General features: G+C 51.1%; 1 protein-coding gene across 2 annotated transcripts; it reads right to left on the bottom strand.

Annotated features, from left to right (window-relative positions):
* Positions 1–3,801: 3,801 nt before the first annotated feature.
* On the bottom strand, positions 3,802–13,567 carry C2CD2L (C2CD2 like). Of its 2 annotated transcripts, none has more exons than XM_032167678.2 (14): positions 12,813–13,567; positions 10,709–10,804; positions 10,230–10,349; positions 9,949–10,059; positions 9,741–9,857; positions 9,535–9,646; positions 9,280–9,388; positions 8,519–8,583; positions 8,302–8,429; positions 8,037–8,211; positions 7,201–7,302; positions 6,926–7,062; positions 6,549–6,834; positions 3,802–4,877 (listed from the first exon to the last, which is right to left on the bottom strand). In XM_032167678.2, the coding sequence occupies exons 1-14, from the start codon at positions 13,164–13,166 to the stop codon at positions 4,666–4,668; spliced, it is 2,124 nt and encodes a 707-aa protein (XP_032023569.1). In that variant the 5' UTR covers positions 13,167–13,567; the 3' UTR covers positions 3,802–4,665. The 2 variants fall into 2 exon arrangements, with proteins under 2 accessions (XP_032023569.1, XP_032023570.1); XM_032167679.2 differs by having other exon boundaries at positions 6,926–7,059.
* Positions 13,568–18,126: the final 4,559 nt, after the last annotated feature.

Genomic DNA, 18,126 nt, shown 5'->3' with positions numbered 1-18,126 from the left:
TTACCTCTCAAGCCGTGAACTTGTTTTCTTTACCTGGAATAATCCCTTTCTCCTCCTCCCACATTTATTTGACTGATTCCTACTAATTTTTATGGTCTCAGTGTAGATGCTTCTTTTTCCAAAAAGTCTTCCTGATAGTCCTTTCTTGTATTTAACAATACAGCTCAGTCACATTGTATTTGTCTATTTACTCTCAGTCTGCATTCTGCACTAGACTAGTTCTCCACCTTTATAACTCCATCAGTGGGCTGGGTGTCGTGGCTCACGCCTGCGATCCCAGCACTTTGGGAGGCCAAGGCGAGTGGATCACATGAGGTCAGGAGCTCAAGACCAGCCTGGTCAATATGGGGAAACCCCGTCTCTACTAAAAATACAAAAACTAGCTGGGCATCGTGGCAGAGGCCTATAATCTCAGCTACTCGGGAGGCTGAGGCAGGAGAATCGCTTGAACCCAGGAGGCAGAGGTTGCAGTGAGCTGAGATGGCACCACTGCATACCAGCCTGGGCGACAGAGCAAGACTCTGTCTCAAAACAAAACAAAAACAAAACAAAAAACCCATCACTCACTTAGCCCAGCGGCTGAAACTCAGTAAGGGTTCAAGACATACTTGTTAAATAATATACCTTAATAAAGTTCGTTAAGATTGATATTTTATTGCATTGTAGTTTTCTGTATCTTCTTTTTTTTTTTTTTTTTTTTTTTTTTGTTTGAGACAGAGTCTTGCTCTGTCGCCCAGGCTGGAGTGCAGTGGCGCGATCTCAGCTCACTGCAAGCTCCGCCTCCCGGGTTCCGGCCATTCTCCTGCCTCAGCCTCTCCGAGTAGCTGGGACTACAGGCGCCCGCCACCACGCCCGGCTAATTTTTGTTTGTATTTTTAGTAGAGACGGGGTTTCACCGTGGTCTCGATCTGCTGACCTCGTGATCCGCCCGCCTCGGCCTCCCAAAGTGCTGGGATTACAAGCGTGAGCCACCGCGCCCGGCCCTGTATCTTCTAATCTAAAAATAAACCTATATAATTTGTGTAATCAGAAAACACATTAAATGTTCAATATATATAAAATAAAATTTAAAATGCCATTAAGATAGTAAAGTCACACTTGTGCATAAATTTTGGTTTCAACAACAGTGAGTTATAACTTGGTCCCTATTTTAAAATAGGGTTTTGCCGGGCACGGTGGCTCATGCCTGTAATCCCAGCACTTTGGGAGGCTGAGGCGGGCAGATCATGAGGTCAGGAGTTCGAAACCAGCCTGGCCAACATAGCGAAACCCCATGTCTACTAAAAATACAAAAATTAGCCAGGTGTGGTGGTGGGTGCCTGTAGTGCTAGTTACTCAGGAGGCTGAGGCAGGAAAATCGCTTGAACCCGGGAGGCAGAGGTTGCAGGGAGCCAAGATCACTCCACTGCACTCCAGCCTGGGCAACAGAGAAAGACTCTGTCTCAAAAAAAAAAAAAAAAAGCGTTTTAAAAAATGTAATTCAAAAGTAACAAAATATATCTTACCAACTTTATTCATTCAAAAATGCATATAGTAGTACTTCATGAAATGCCAACCTCATTTTAATTCAGATTTACACCACTGAAAATAGCTTTTATCTTTATTTAGCAATTTTATGAAGAAAAAGTTCATTCTTCACACAGAGCTGTGTAAACTCAAACATAGGTTACAGAGCAAAAATTTCAGGATTGCTCTGGGATCCATATATATGTTTCCAAAATTTAAAGCAGTGTCATTCTGTCTAGCATAGTTTACTTCTATCTCAATCTGCTTCTCTTGAAAATAAGCCACAATTTTGGCTGGGTAATTCAGACATATCCTGAGATTTGTTCTTTAAAAGCTGCCACAAAAACTGAAAGCATAATTCATACTCATTAAAAGCTGTGGATCTCTTCTGAAAGTGTGAAATGGATTAAGTTGATGAAAATATGTTTCGTATTTTTTTCATTCATTTAAAAATTCCCTATTTTTGAAACGTGATTAGGCTCTTCTTCACTAAAATATGTGATTCCATGGAACTCTGGGCAGCTCAGCACTGGAAGCTCAATACAGATTCCAGTTACCATCTACTCAATCCCCAGGTCCTGTAGAAATCTGAATACCTGTTCTCCCATCAACAAAAGTTTCTTGTGCAATCACAAGTTCACTGTGTTTGGTTGTCGTGTCATACTGGTAGAAAAACTGTTCCTCTGTGAACCACTAAGAGTTACATTTCTTAGATTGGGGAAACAGCTTGAAAAATCTCTTTGAATTTTCATGACCTAGAATTGAACATTTCACTACATAAAAATCAACCAAATCGATGTGTACATCAATGGAGGATTGGATAAAGAAAACGTAGTGAATGTAGTGAGTGACAAAGAAAATGCAGTTTATAAACTCCAACTTGACTTTAATAAATTAAATTCCAAGCAGTCACACAGCAATGGACATCCTCATCATCTCCCAACACACACACACACAGTGGAATACTACTCAGCCATAAAAAAGAATGAAATCATGTGTTTTCCAGCAACATGGATGGAACTGGAGGCCATTATCCTCGGTGAAATAACTCAGAAACAGAAAGTCAAATATGGCATATTCTCACTTATAAGTGGGAGTTAAATAATGGGTATACATGGACATATAGAGTGGAATAAAAGACATCGGAGACTACGAAAGGTGAGAAGGTGGGAGGAGGGTGAAGGTTGAAAAACTACCTATTGGGTATGATGTTCACTATTTGGGCGATGCGTACACTAAAAAAAGCCCAGTCTTCACCTCTATGCATGCAATATATGCATGTAAGAAACCTGCACTTGTCCCCCCAGATATATAAAACTAAATTGAAAAAAAAATATCTATACCCTCCATTCTTCCCAGATATCTCATATTTGGTGAGTAGTGTGGACAGGAGCATGGGGAATAGTAACAATTTCCACATGCTATCTACCCAAAGGCATGTGCCCTAAACACCCTGAGATGTAGGTAGTCATAGAATGTCAAGGCTGAAAGTGACCTGAATGATTATCCAGGTCACCCTTATTTTAGATATGAGGAAGTTGAGGTCCCCAAAGGAGAAGTTGCCTGCTCAAGATCACTTGGTTTGTCTGTGGCAGACTCAGTTTTCTTGCTTCCTGGTCCTGCATTCTGCCCAATATCCTGTAGCAGCTTACCTGGTTCAAGTCCTGTGTAAGATCTCAAGCACGGAAACCAGGGACACAGAGTTTGCTAGGATCTATCAATCCCTGAAATTTGCCCACATTTCAGAATGAGAGAGCTTTTATTATGTTGAAACACTTCTAAGACTTCCCCCTCCCAGTTTCTTCTGAGGCAACAGTTAACACTTACTGAGCACTTCATTTACTTCTCATCCACAACCAAATGATAGCCATGATGATTGAAGTTCCCATTTTACAGATGAGAAAACTGAGGCACTTAGAGGTTACATGACTTGCCCAAGGTCACACAAGTAATTAGAAGAGCTAGGACTCAAACCCAGGCAGGCAGTCTAGTTACAGGGTCCAAGCTTTGATCTCCATTACATCCTAGAAGGAGTAGCCTGTTCCAGCAAGGGGAATGAAGACTAACCTGTACTAGTCGATTGACTTTTTTGCTACAATTTCACACTCCAGAGCCTCCTATCTCTCCCATCCTTTCTCTGCACACCCCTTCTTCCCTGCAGGAACTTTTTAGCAGATCCACAATGTGTGTCATCTACCCAACCTCATTATCTGGGCCCCTGTCTCTCATCTTCCCACACCATCCATGTCATAGCCTGGCTGCCTACTGCCTTTCAAAGGATAACCAGTTGTCCAGTTTATAAACTCCATTTGACTTTAATAAATTAAATTCCAAGCCATCACACAGCAATGGACATCATCATCATCTCCCAACACACAGAGGTGCAGCCTTGCGTGGCTCCATCATCACAGTCTTTAAATAAAGCCCCTAAAACCATCTCTCTGGGGAAGGCTTCCCACCAGGCTCCCGGCTCCCTCCTTCCCACAGAGCCACTGCTCACAGAGAAGGCATCAAGTACAAAAAACGGTAATAAAGGGGAAGGTAGGGATGAGGAGCAGGAGGGGAGGCAGGGAGGTGGGGAGTACCTGCCCCCCATCCCAGGCCGGCCCTGCTCTCTGTGAGCTGCCAACATTCTCAGAGGCAGACACTGGTGCTGGTCTGAGTGGGGACCTGAGGGAGGTGTGGGAGCCCCACCCCAAAGGGAATTACCCACCCTCCTGGGACAGAAAAGAAGGGTCACCTGGGAGAGATGCCCTCTATCATCTGTTCACGGAGGGTCTTAAGCCACACATATAAATAGAAAAGAGAATAAATAAGGGGGGAAGGGTCAGCTGAAGAGCTGAGCACGCTGGGACTCCGCTCAGGGACCAGGCTCAGCAGGAGGCAAACGCTTCTGGGGAATGCCCACACATGCCGGACAGGGCCCTCCTCTCCCTCCCAGCCACCAGTCCCTCGTCCATGTCCTCGGCAACGGGTGCCCACCTCTCATGTGCTTCCCATTCCAAGTATCCTTCCAACCGGCCCCATGGCCCAGGGTGGACAGGGCTTCCCGGAACCCAGAGGGCTTTCCTGGCCCAGGCACTGGAGATCCAGGAAGGGGTATGGAAGGGGAGGTGGGGAATGGGCTGAGAGAACTCGTGCCCTTTCAGAGCTGGGTCCTCAGAGCTGGGGGCTGGGGTTACCATTGGCCTTGGGTTTGGATTTGAAGGAAAAGCGCTTGATAAGGCGGCGAGAAAAGCTGCCGGCCTTCTTTCGGACACTGGGCGTGGCCGTTGCGTTGGAGAGGTCATCGTGTGATTGGCTCAGGCCAGCTTCCTTCTGCCTAGGCCTCCGGCGGAAGATCAGCTTAGTGCCGCTGCGCAGGAAACTCACTGCAGGGGAAGAGGGGGAAGCTGAGGCAGAGAGGGGCACGGGATGGGGTGAGACGGGGGCAGAGACACGATCGAGAATGGAGGGATAGAGGATGTGGACAGGATCAGTCCCGTGGCCCAGAAGCCAGGCTTCCTCAGGAAAGAAAGCAGAAACATACTTCTCTATAAGACTTCGTGAAAAAAAGAAAAAAGAAAACGAAAGCAGAAACAAACATGTGCTTTATCCTTCCTGAGGCAAAAATCGTGGTACTTGTGGGGATCTGTGTACACTCCTAACTCTGCCTGCAAAAGAGATATCACGGGGCTGGCTGCTTTGTGAGGACAAACTGGGATTGGGCCTCTTTCCTATGGGAAGACAAAAGCTACCAGAAGGTACTCCCAAAAGCCTATAAATCATGAAGGGAAAGGTGGGTTGACACTGACTTGTTAACCGAATTCCAGGCTGTGAGCAGGAAGTGGTGCAACTAGAAACTTCAAAGAGGTAAATTCAGAACCAGTATAATGAGCAAGGTGCTCACCCAGCAGGCTTTGGAGGTAGAAACCTCATTATCTCAAGAAGTGATGCAGGCTTAAAAAATAGATAGATCAATCCATGGTTGATAGTCTCACTGGTAGAGGAATGAAGATGTTTTAGGGTGAGCCTCTCATCTTTTAAAGTTAGAAGAACTACCACCACTGGTCACTGCCTGTCTTGCTGCCAGATGGACAACCCAAGGGTAGGATTTCTTATACTCATGGGGGAGAGGGTGCAGAATGAAAGGGAAGAATTTTTTTTTTTTTTCGAGACAGAGTCTCATTCTGTCACCCAGGCTGGAGTGCAGTGTCATAATCTGGGCTCACTGCGACCTCCACCCCCCAGGTTCAAGCGATTCTCCTGCCTCAGCCTCCTGAGTAGCTGGGATTACAGGCGCCTGCCACCATGCCTGGCTAATGTTTGTATTTTTAGTAGAGATGGGGTTTTCCCATGTTGGCCAGGCTGGTCTTGAACTCCTGACCTCGTGATCCACCCGCTTTGGCCTCCCAAAGTGCTAGGATTACAGGCATTAGCCACCCCGCCCAGCCATGGAAAAAACAATTTTTTTTGGAGACAGGGTCTCACTCTGTCACCCAGGCTGGAGTGCAGTGGCACAATCATGGCTCACTGCCTCAACCTCCTTGAACCTCAACCTCCCAGGCTCAAGGAATCCTCCCACCTCAGCCCCCTGAGTAGCTGAGATTACAGGTGTGTGCCACTATGCCCAGCCAATTTATTGTATTTTTAGTAGAGACGGGGTCTCACCATGTTGCCCAGGCTAGTCTTGAACTCCTGGACTCAGGTAATCCACCCGCCTTGGCCTCCCAAAGTGCTGGTGTGAGCCACCACACCCTGCCTGGGAATAAATTTTTATAATTTTTTTTTTAAAGGGCAGGAAAACTGGCACTTAGACTCAGGAAGAAAGAACAATGGAGGTAAAGGGAAATACTTTGGCATCCCTTCCTATCACAAGCATGTCAGATCTAGGCCAGGAACCAAGGCACCAAGATCCCCCTCTAGGCTAGCTTGGCTGAACTAGGCTAGGAACTCCGGCTATCTCTTAGGGGAGGAAGGAGAAGGCACGCTGGCTTGAGGTCTCCCAGGTCATGACGTGTATAAAAGAAGAGATGAGGGGCACCCTGCCAACGTCCCCCTACCTTTGTGATCCTTGAGGCTGCGGGTCTCCAGGGCACCAGTGGACCCTGTTTCCGACTCAATGTCATCCACAGATGGCCTCTCAGAAATATCCGAACGGGTTGTCTCGTCTGCTTCCTGGACACTTGTGGGACTAGAGAGGGCATCTAGGGGTCCTGGAGACATGGCTGGTGGGTCTGAGGGAGGTGAAGAGGGACCTCCGCTGGTCCCTGCATCATCTTGCATTGAGGCTTCCAGGGATGCCGCATAGCCCAGGGATAGTGCCAACTCGTCCTGAGCAATGGGCACCTGGCAGGAGGGACGAGTTTTAATGGGCAGGAGTGACCGACCCATTAGGGCTTTCTCCCCATCCCAGCTGCTCTCCCCAGAGCCCTGTTACCTTGGAAACACCAGAGATGATGAGAGTGCTGCGCTTGGTGGGTGTCTTCTTGGCCACCCGCCCACTGGGCTCCGTCAGCTGGCGAATCGCTGTCTCTGCTACAGGGTCCAAGCCGTTGGAAAGGTGGCTGTCCCCTGCTAGGGGTGCAGAGAATGAATAACCTGACTTCCCCTGGCTTTTTCTTGGATTGGAACTCCTCCTATCCCACCCAGAGTACTTTTTGATGCTGGGGCACGAGGGCCAACCCACACTCATGCACCCCATTCCCCACTCACGGCTGCTGCTATGGGAGGTATTGCTGGGGCCACTGCTCTCACTCAGCACAGTTGTCGTCTTCTCGGTCACCTCCACCTTGGACGGGGAGCGGGAGGGGGAGTCTGGTGGGTGGGGGAGGGTCAGTGAGCTGGGAGGTGCTTCAGAGTGGCCCCCACCCCTACTGTCTTTGTTGAGATGCAGACTTTGGGTGACTCAGAGGGCAAGAATGATTAAGGGGTGATTAATCGCAAGGGTGATTAAGATGCCATGGGGACTAAAAGACACCCCAAGAGCTAATGGGAGTGTAGGAAAGTGCCACGGGGCCTGCTGAGGGTGTGGGGAGATGCTACGAAAATATGGAGGGGGGACAGGGGGGTACTGGGGCCCCCTGAAATTGGGGCAATTCAGTGGGGCCCCTATAATGGCAGAAGTGCCATGGGGGCCCACTGAGTGGGGTAGAAATGCCACAGAGGCCTCTGGGTTTGTTGGAGGACCCCAGGGGGAGCTGGAGGGCTGAGGGTAGCAGGATGGACAATTATAGTCAGCTGGGACCAAAGACACCTGTGAAAAGCCAGAGGGGAAGCTGGAAGGTGGGAGTGCAACAGTCCTGTGTGAGGAGGGGCAGGAGGATCCAGAAGGGTGGCAGAGTGAGAGGAATTGCTGGGGAAATGGCAGGAGGTAAGGGAAAGTTTGAAAGAGACAAAGATTGGGAGGAAGATGTGGTAGGACTGGAATGGAATGTCTGAAAACAGGGGGAGTTGGAATTAAGGCTTTCTCTCCTCTTTCACTGTCCTGCCTTGGGTCTGCAGTCCCGGGCCCCTGGCTAGAGCTGGGCTCCCAGGCTCCTTCTTTTTACCTAATTTGCCGTCTATACGGGGCCGGGACTGGACGGTGGTGACTGTGGTGACAATGGTGCCATCGGGCATGATGGTCCGGTCAAGCTCAATCTTCTTGGTAGGTGTGATGCTGGGGCGTGGAGTGGAGGAGGTGGGAGTACCCAGGTTCCGGGGAGAGCCCTCCTCGTACTGAAGCTGCCCAGGGGTGGGAGAGAGAAGAGACAGAGCCTCAGAGACTGCCCATCCCCTGTGTCCTCCCACCTACCCCAGGGGTCAGCTTCTCACCTCCACTGCCATGGTGGCTGCTGGTCCCAGGGCTTTCCCTGGCCCTGGGGTGAGTGGGCACACCTGTCTTCGAGACAGTGGTCTGGAGGGGGAGCCCACAGGCAGTGTGGCCTGGCCTAGGAGTTCGGCTGGGGAAAGGGATGGCACTGTGAGCTGGGCCCATGGCCAGACCCCACTCTGCACCCACCCAGGGGTGCCCCTCCCACCCCTCACTCACTGTCTCCACAGCTGCTGCTCCTCAGCACTTTGAGGGTCAGCTCCCGGCTCTGGGGGCCCAGATCCCTGTGGGACAAGAGGAGATGGGGCAGGAAGGGGAAGATTAGCAAGCTGAACCCACACTTGAGTGATCATAGGCCAGAGGCAGAGAGCTGTGTACATAAATAAAACGGCACAAATGCTCCAATCAGATTCTCCTGGCCTCCAAATTCTCTCTCGTCCCAAGAGAAAGGGACAGGGCCTGAGTGGAAACCATGCTTCTCAGCTGTGCATTCAAATCCTCCCTGGTCCTGCTCCTCCCGTCTTGCCAGTCTCTCAGTTGCAAGCCACCCTCTTTCATTTGCTCCAGCTCTTCCCTCTGCCGAGACTACTTTCACACTCTGATGAAATCCTACTCTTGCACTAAAGTGTGGTTTAAATGCCATCTCCTCCATGAAGCCTACTCTGATCCTTATTCCCTCATGGGAATTAATTTCCCCCTCACCTAGGCACCCTGACGGCACATTATATAAACCTCAACTGGAGCGGTTGTACCATCTTCTATATGTACACCTGTCTCTGCTTCAAGCTTGTCATTGATCTAGGGGTGGGGGCTGTATCTTGGTCAAGTCTGTATCCCTAAGACCCATGCCAGGGCCTGGCATACAACAGGGGCTCACGCCAAAGACTACTGAAAACAGAGCTGATTCCTGCAAGGACTGTGCTGGAAGGTTTGATCCTCTCTGCTCTGGAGCATGGGGTCGGGGCAGGGTTACTCCTTACAGTGCCAGGTCTTCTGTCCACTCCACCTCAGATCCAGCCCTCGCGGGCTTGGTCCACTTCTGCTGCATGGGGTTGTCAAGTTCAGCTACACAGCACAGTTCCTCGGTGCCTGTGAGGAACCAGAAGTTAGAAGATGCTCAGATCAAAGATGGGAAGTCACTGCAGAATAAAGAGGCTGTACCCTTGGCAGAGGGGCAGAGAGCATCTGCAACCAACCATAGCCTTGGCAGTCCCGCAGCCACTTCTGGCTCTCACCTTCCAGCTCATTTCCCAAGTGAGATGCCCGAAGCTGCCGTAGGAATAACCGGGTAGGTCTGGGGATGGCTGGCTGAGCCTGGGGCATCATGGGTGGCTTCTCACTCGGTACCTAAGAGCAGAAGAAGGTCCAAAGAGCAAGAATCCTGACATAGCACCCTGGGAACAAGGTGCATGCAAATCTTTTGCTTTGGGTGCCAACTCACCAGGCCTCCTGGGGCAGAGCAAGCCCTGAGGTTGACCATCATGGCTGGCTGGGTGCTGACTATGGCGTCCTTGATCAGTTCCTCAATTGTGGAGAGCTCTACTTGTTCTTCACCTCTCTGCAGAGAGAAGGGAACAACAAGGAGGTGGATCCCCCACTTCTGCCTCCCTCCCTGTTCTGCCTCTTCTCTGCCAGCCCTGCCTCCTTACCTCCCTGGCCTGAAGCTTGGAAAGCACCGTTAGGCTGAGATCTGGGCGATCAGTGAAGGCCCAGGATATGAGCAGCCCCTCACCAGGGATTTCCTCCAGGTTGACTTCCAACTACAGACAGGAACAAAGTGACTGGGCTGACTTGCCCCATTTCCCCAAGGACTCCTAATTCCTGAGGACCCTCCCTTCCTGAATTCCATCCCAGAGAGGAAACAAATGGAAGAAGCCGAGCCAACGGAACCGCCCCCTGCCCAACTCGGGTTTCCCACATCCCCTTCTACCTGTGTTGGTGGCAGTGTCAGAGTGACGTGGTAGGTCTCCATGGAGACGGCAGCGGGGGACTGCTGGGTCACAGAGACTGGGAACCGCACCTCCTCAGCAGAAAGCTGGCAACGCAGCACCTGAGACCGGCGAGGTGGGTCAGATGTGGGGGAAGGGTGCTCACCCTGCTTTCAACTGCCCTATAATAGTTCAGCAGACCCCTCCCCACTTCCATTTTCCTAAGGACTTCATGTTTTCAGGATCATAAATCCCTAAAAGAATCAGATAAATGCCAAAGACTCCTCTCCCCAGAAAAATGCATACAAACACATATCCAACATTTTGCACATAACTTCAATGGGATTCTGACTTCCTGAAGCCAACCCTTAGATCCATAAGGCATTCACAGACTCCAGGTTAAGAACCTCTGGACTAAAGGGAGCCCTTGGGGTCAGTCCTTCTTGGACCCCAAAGAGGGCAGTGCCCATCAGACCCTTACCATGGTATGCTCAGATTGGTCTACGCAGGTCACATGACTGATGCTGGCTCTGGGTGGGAGTTGGGGCACCTCCTCAAAGGCGATTTGGATGGAGCTCTGAGGGAGTAATGTGGGCATAGGATCAGGTCTCTGGAGCTGCCCCCCACAGGGCTGGCCTGCTCAGTTGCTGGCTGGACTCTGCCACTGCGGAGGCCTCAGCTGCAGGCTGGCTTCTGGCCCCTCCTTGGCTCAGGGCTTTAAGACAGGAGGTAGTCCCCTCAAAGCCTCCCTCTCCAGGGGCCTGTAGCTGCTAGGAGCCACGGAGCAATGGGGAGTTAGTCCACCTTAGAGACTAGGTCACCTTAAGCTGAAGACCCTGGCTTCCTCCTGGAATACCAGGAGCTTCCTTCTTCTTCTCCCCGCAATCCCTTTCATCCCCTACCCTACCCCCTAAAAAAACAAAAAACAAACAAACAAAAAACCCTACATAGAAAAAAGTTAAGGTGCTGGTTGCCACCTATATATAATAGCTGGGCAGAGAGGGAAAGGGCTAAGCCACGGGTAAAGGTGGTAGAGCCACTTTGTTCAAAATAAGAGCTGGAGAAATGAAGCTAAGCCTTCTTCCAAATAAATAAGATGTGGAGGCTTCAAGAGTATGATGCTTCATATTCTTGGAGATGAAGACTAGCATGGCCTTGGGGATCTGTACCAGGGGGACTGGGAAGAGACACAAGCTCAGAGGACCCAAGAGTCCAGGGGCCTGGCTAATTCCTCAAGGCAGATAGCAGGATGGTATTAGCAGAAAGCTGCTTAGATCTCAAAAGAGCTGCTCCCTCATTCATCCACAGTAATGGAAGCAACCTTCCGCAGCCCCACCTGGAGAGCAGTGCGGACATAGAATTGAGGAAGGGGCACAGAATTGGCTGGCAACTCTTCCTTGGGTCTTGAGATGGAGGAAACAAATCCATAGGGTTCATTTGCCTGGCAAACCAGGGGAAGCCAACTCCTTTGCTCTGGTAGCTGTCTCATTCAAAGGCTAGGCTAAGGAAGATGGGGAGACGGATGCTTGAAACCTCAATCTCCCCACCCTCTGCAAGGGAGGCCAATGTCCAGCTGAGTCAGCTATCCTGGGGAGTTGCTTCTGACCGAGGGACAAGGTACAGGGAGAGTTGGATGAAGAGGTGGGTTCAAGGTGTAAACTGACAGATGCCATCTGGCTTTCAGCTGACCAGCTGGACAGAGGAAATAGAGCAATTTCTTGTGGCCATTTCTGTTTCCAGCATCTGGGGAACTAGTAAGGTAAAGCCTCCAAACTCATAGTGGCTGGAAATAGAGAACCCTCTGAGTAAGGAGCTGATGGACTGTGAGAGCAAGGAGAGATTGCTGGGCCAGGATGGGAGGGAGCTCCAGAAAAGAGAGACTTCTACCTCCCACCTTATCTCTGTCTCATGACCATGCTTCCTGCCCCACTTCCTGGGAGGCCAGATGCCCATGGTGCAATGGGAGGAAGTAGGCTGGACTGGTTTGTGACTGACCCTCAAGGGGCAGCTCCAAGCTCATCTACTGGTAAGGGCACTGTCAATCTGCTCTCTACCTGAACATTCCCCAACCCCCCCCATGAACCACAGGCCAGCATGGAGGATAAGGATGTGTTTGACTGTAGCAGTGAAATTACTGTGGGGTGGGGGGTGATTCAGGCTCCTTGGGGATCTGCCTGACCACACCAGGGATTTGAGGCATGAAATGTTAAATGGGTGTGGTGGCATGAGAAGCAGGCAAATTCCTTCTGCAGGTGCACCTGTCTCCCATGCCCCAACACAACCAGCACCCAGGCAAGGCGGAAGTGCCCTCAGGCACAGGGATTAGCGTTGCTATGAGAACAGCAACTTGTGCATGGGTTTGGAGCCAGAGTACCTTGCCCACAGAAATGGAGGTCTGGGGACCCAGTTGGATTTCTACAACCCCCAGCCTTAGCGGCACCCTTTTCTCTGATCCAGGAGGGGAAGAGAAGCCATAGGGTTCCCCAGTTTATGCCCACCCTCATCTGGCCTCCTAGCACGAGCAGTCAGTCCCTCCCCTGGAAGGAAAGGCTGAAGGGACCACCCAAGCGCTTGGTCCAACTCACCCCGTCCCTGCAGGCCTGCTCGTTCAGCGCTCGCACCCAAGCCCGCTGCCAGTTCTCCCGGAAAGACTTGAAGGCGAAGAGTGACGCCAGGAGGCCCCGGACTCCTGGCTCCTCGGCGGCGCCAGCCCGAGTCGCCCGCAGCCGCAGCAGCGAGCGCCACACGCCCAGCTCCCGCAGGGAACCCGCGGGTTCCCCGGCTAAGGCGGGTCCCGGGCCCCGGGCCCCGCGGGCCCGCGCCAGCCACAAGCCCCGGGCATATTGCAGCAGCCAAGCGAACACCGTGAGCAGCGAGGCGGCGAAGAGGATCAGCAAGGCCGCCCAGCCCACGTCCCGCTGCCCCCAGCCCGGATCCATGCTCCGCGCGGGCTCCGGCCCCGGTCCCGGCTGGGGCTCAGCCGCTGCCCCGGGGGAGCATGGCCCGGGCTGGCCGCGGGACGGAGGCGGGCTCCCCCGGCGCTAGGCGCGCGGGGTCGGGGGCTCTCCGCGGCTGAGTGCCCAGGACTAGTGGGTGCCACAGAGCGAGGAGAGGAGGTCCTCGGGGGTCGCGACGCCGGGGTCTCTGTCTCCGTGGTCCGGGTCCCTCCTAGCTTGGTCAGCAGTCGGACCCCAGTTAGTCGCGGGCCAGTGCCCGACTCCTCCCACCGCGCGGGCCCCGCCAGACCCGGGAGGGGACTGGTCTGCAGAGACCCTGGGGCTCGCGGGCCGGCACCGGCTCCGGGAGGGCTGCGTGCGCAGAGCTGACACTGACAACACCGCCGGCGCCCCGCCCCCACCCGCCCTTAAAGGAGCCGCACCCGCGCCGGGCGGGGCCAGGACATCCTGGCGCTCCCTCGCTGGAGGAGGGCGGGAGGGCGAGCAGCGAGCGGAGGAGGTTCCGGGGTTGAAAATAGGCGGGATCTTTGATCACCTCGCCCCATCTTGCAATCGCGGTGCTCCCACACTCAGCTCAAGGCAAGAGTAACTTCACTTACCTAAGATGCTGCCTTTGCTTTCCCCTGTGCTTGTTAGATGTCCACAGGTCGGACGCCTGTGAGGTTAAGAAGGAGGTGACCCCTGTGGAAATCACCGCCCCCTTCTCCCAACACCCCCAGACTCAGCGACTTTTAGCTTCCCATTTCCTGGGGGGAGCTAGGCCCAGGGTAAAGAGATGCAGAGCATCCCTCCCAGATAGAAGTGTCTGGCAGAGGTCCAGCTGATGTCAACAGAGAGAAAGCAGAACCTGAAGAGCTGGGAGAGGTTGAGAGTAGAACCCCGAATTTTGAATGCCCCCCACCATCATCACCCTCCTTCCTCTTGGAGCTTGGACCCAGAAACAGCCCCATTAACCTCCTTGCTCATGTAGGTTTGTTCTGGAGATTCCCAAGCCCAGGCTGTGTGTCTGTTTTTAAAAATAATGTATTTCCATAGTAACAGCTCCTGCCTATGGAGCACGTGTAGAGGGGGTGGTAATGACAGGGGAGCTGGCAATGTAGCACTGGACTATCAATAGATTCAGCCACAAGACCTTGCCACTCCAAGTATGTGATATCCCAACAAGCTCCCAAGGAATGGTGCTGTAGGTACACTGCCCAACCTCTGGCCTCAGGAGCCATCTTTTCCTAGACTCAAGGAGTTGATTCAACCTCTACAGGACTGGGGCTCATCAATGCTTGCTGAGGACAGGGGAAGGAAATACCTGCAAAAGGATTCAAAGGAATCCTGGGGGAATTCACATTCTCCCAAGAGCCCCTTCTTCATACATGTGGGAAGCTCTTTGGCACACAGTCCCTTTCTTAAAGAGGTAGGATGGAAGAGTGTTAAGTATCTTTCTCCCAAACCCAAGTAGTTGTCTGAGGAATGAGCACATGAGAATAAGAGAATAAAACAATGCCTTCTAAAGTGTGGGGTTGCAGGGCTAGACAGAAACTGACAGGTCAGCAACAGGTTTGTCTGAGCCAGAGGAGGTGGTGGGGTAGCCTGGGCCTCCCTGGATTTCCCTGTAAGGAATGATGGGGAGAGGTGGGGGTGAATGAGGTAACCTCCTGTGGCCCTGCCCATGCATTGTCACTGGACTGCCAAATCAGCGGAGATTCCTAGAGTCTGGGTTTCTAATCTCAAAGGGAGGAGAAGGCATGAAATCAAGGGAGGAGAGAACTCAGGGCCAGAACCCAGGGATGCAGGAGGAAGCTGTCAGTGGGAAGAGTAGCTAGGGTTTAGGGGAGCAGGTTATGCAGGAAGTTGTCCAGGTAGAAGATTTCCCTATGAAGACCCTCTTCCCCCAAGAATCCTTCAGGAACCCTCAGACCCCCCAGTGATCTCCATTCTCTGACTTCTTTGATTTATTCCCTCAACTTCTCCACTGAGTGCTTGGTCCTATGCTGCCAGATACTGCTTCACAATTCAGTCTTACATGAGTCTCCCTAGTTAGTCCTCCCTCTTTTTTTTTTTTTTTTTTCTTTTTTTGAGACAGAGAGTCACTGTTGCCCAGGCTGGAGTGCAGTAGCTAGATCTTGGCTCACTGCAACCTCCACCTCCCAGGTTTGAGCGATTCTCCTGCCTCAGCCTACCAAGTAGCTGGGACTATAGGCATGTGCCATCATGCCTGGCTAATTTTTGTTATTTTTAGTAGAGACAGCGTTTCACCATGTTGGCCAGGCTGATCTCGAACTCCTGACGTCAGGTGATCCTCCCGCCTCAGCCTCCCAAAGTGCTGGGATTACAGGTGAGAGCCACTGTGCCCAGCCTAGTCCTCCCTCTTTCATCCATTACTTAGACCTCTAGCACTTACCTCATTCTGCCTTCGAGTCTAGCTGATTGTTTATATGTCTGCTTTTTCCATGCATCAGGAAGCTGCCTAGGGGTGGGAACCATGTCTTAGTCATCTCTCTTCCCTCAAATTCAACCAAGATGCTCTAAATATGTTGAAGTAGACTCCCTGGGGCAAGCAACTGCAATTATATTAGTTTGTATCCTCCACAGTACTGAAGAGCTTCCTATGCACATAGTAGGGATTAACAAACTTTGTAATTTTAAGAAGTCTAACAGAAAATACTCAAGTATGCTTTGAGAATTTCTATGCCATTTCTGTCTTTTGAAATATCATTCATGCCATACCAGTGGAATGGGAAATCCTGGGGCTTGCTTTTAATTAACAACTTTTTTCTAGACTAAGAGGGGAGAGGTGGGAGGAAAAGGAAAAAGAGTGATTCAGCTGCCTGGACAGAGCCACAGATAGAGTCCTGCAAGTATCACAGCCCCAGACTGTCCAGAGGGGTCTCATTGTCTTTGTGGCACTATGAAACATTTTTGGGACAGGCTTTGTCTAGCAATCAGATTTAGTGGATTGGCCTTGCTCATTGGGAGCCACTCAGGGCTACTTAGAAGAGATGTGCATCTCAAACACTGTCTGCTCAGTCCGGGGCCACTGATAAGTCAGCTGGTCTGTGAATCCTAGGGTCCGCTTCAGCATTCAGGAAAATGCTTTGAACTTTTACCAGGAAAGGCACACAATTTCAAGTGAAGCCAAAAGTCATGTGTGTGTTTGTTTCTCCTTCTGATTAGTCTGATCATCAACTGGGCCTTTACCATCATGAGAACAAAAATACTCAGATTATCTGACAAGTATTTTAGTAACCATTTTCTGATAGTAACATGTATATGTGGATGATGAATGCTTAGTATCTCTTGTCTTTGATTACATCCTCCCACCCTCCACAGGAGGGTGGTGGTAGGGAGGGCTAATGATCTCTGGAGAAGAAAGAGACAAAGCTTCCCAATACCAGGCTGGGAAGGAAGATTTATTAGGATTGGCCTCCTAATAAAAAAGGAAATAGATACAGACTGGCTCTCAGACCTCCAGGGAGTCTCAGTATACTCGTCATCAACAAGATAACTGAATGCTGCCTCCTCTGGGATCCCACAAGCTCCTCCTTTCCACCTGCTTCTGGCGCCTCACTGTCACTGCCTGTGAAAGGTCCTTCTACTCTTATAATCTACTGAAATGATACTTCTCTTCCTCAAGACCACTTACTCTGGTCACAACTAATTGCTCCCTCCATATGCACCTATTGCCCTCAGTCCTCCTTTCAGCCTCGGCCTCATTATGTGTGATGATGCCTTCCTTGTACACAGATGTCTATGTTCCTAGCCCCATGGGGACACCCTGTGGAAGAGAAAACACTTGCCTCCTGGGAGTTTCTAGTTTAAGAGGGGCACACGTGCATACACACAACACACACACGGAAAAATAATAGCAGTGGGATAAGTACTGAAAATCTGGTGGAATACTAGCAAGTAAATTATGAAAATTTATGTATTTTATACATATCTGGTTTTTTGTTGTTGTTAATTAGAGCCATTTTCAAGTAGAAAAGCCATTTCACATCTGATTTAGTTTGTTTGTTTGTTCTGAGACAGAGTTTCCCCTCTGTTGCCCAGGCTGGGGTGCAGTGGCATGATCACGGCTCACTGCAACCTCCACATCCCAGGTTCAAGTGATCCTCCTGCCCCAGCCTCCTGAGTAGCTGAGATTACAGGCATGTGCCACCACACCCGGCTAATTTTTGTATTTTCAGTAGAGACTGGGTTTCACCGTGTTGGCCAGGCTGGTCTCCAACTCCTGACCTCAAGTGAGCCACCCACCTTCGCCTCCCAAAGTGCTGGGATTACAGACGTGAGCCACTGCACCCGGCCTCACATCTGATTTTGAGAGAAAGAAGAAACTATCTTCGGCTTAAAAAGAGTCAACATGACCCTGACTCCTGGAACATGCCATAGAGGGAAGAGTGGACAAAGCGCTAGGCTATTAGAGTCCTTTTCCTAACTCACTGGTGGTGACTTCCTCTCTGACAAATGGAAATCATTTGCCGCCTAAGAGCCTGTCGGGGAATGAAAGGTAATAAAGATGCTGGTGAACTGGCTGGGCGTAGTGGCTCACGCCTGTACTCCCAGCATTTTGGGAGGCCGAGGCGGGCAGATCACCTGAGGTCGGGAGTCCCAGACCAGCCTGACCAACATGGAGAAATCCCGTCTGTACTAAAAATACAAAATTAGCCGGGCGTGGTGGCGCATGCCTGTAATCCCAGCTACTTGGGAGGCTGAGGCAGAAGAATCGCTTGAACCTAGGAGGTGGAGGTTGCGGTGAGCTGAGATCGCACCATTGCACTCCAGCCTGGGCAACAAGAGCGAAACTCCGTCTCAAAAAAAAAAAAAAAAGCTGATGAGTTGTTGTTTGCAGGGGAACAGGCCAAGCAAAATGCACAGCGACCTGCAGGAGGCCAAGCAAAATGCATAGTGACCTACAGGAAGAAACCTGACTGGGAGTTCCTCAGACTCA

Source organism: Hylobates moloch, unplaced genomic scaffold, assembly GCF_009828535.3.
Source record: "Hylobates moloch isolate HMO894 unplaced genomic scaffold, HMol_V3 SCAFFOLD_11, whole genome shotgun sequence".
Taxonomy (NCBI): Eukaryota; Metazoa; Chordata; class Mammalia; order Primates; family Hylobatidae; genus Hylobates; species Hylobates moloch.
The sequence above is the reverse complement of the archived record's forward strand: the minus strand, read 5'-3'. Positions and strand labels throughout refer to the sequence as shown.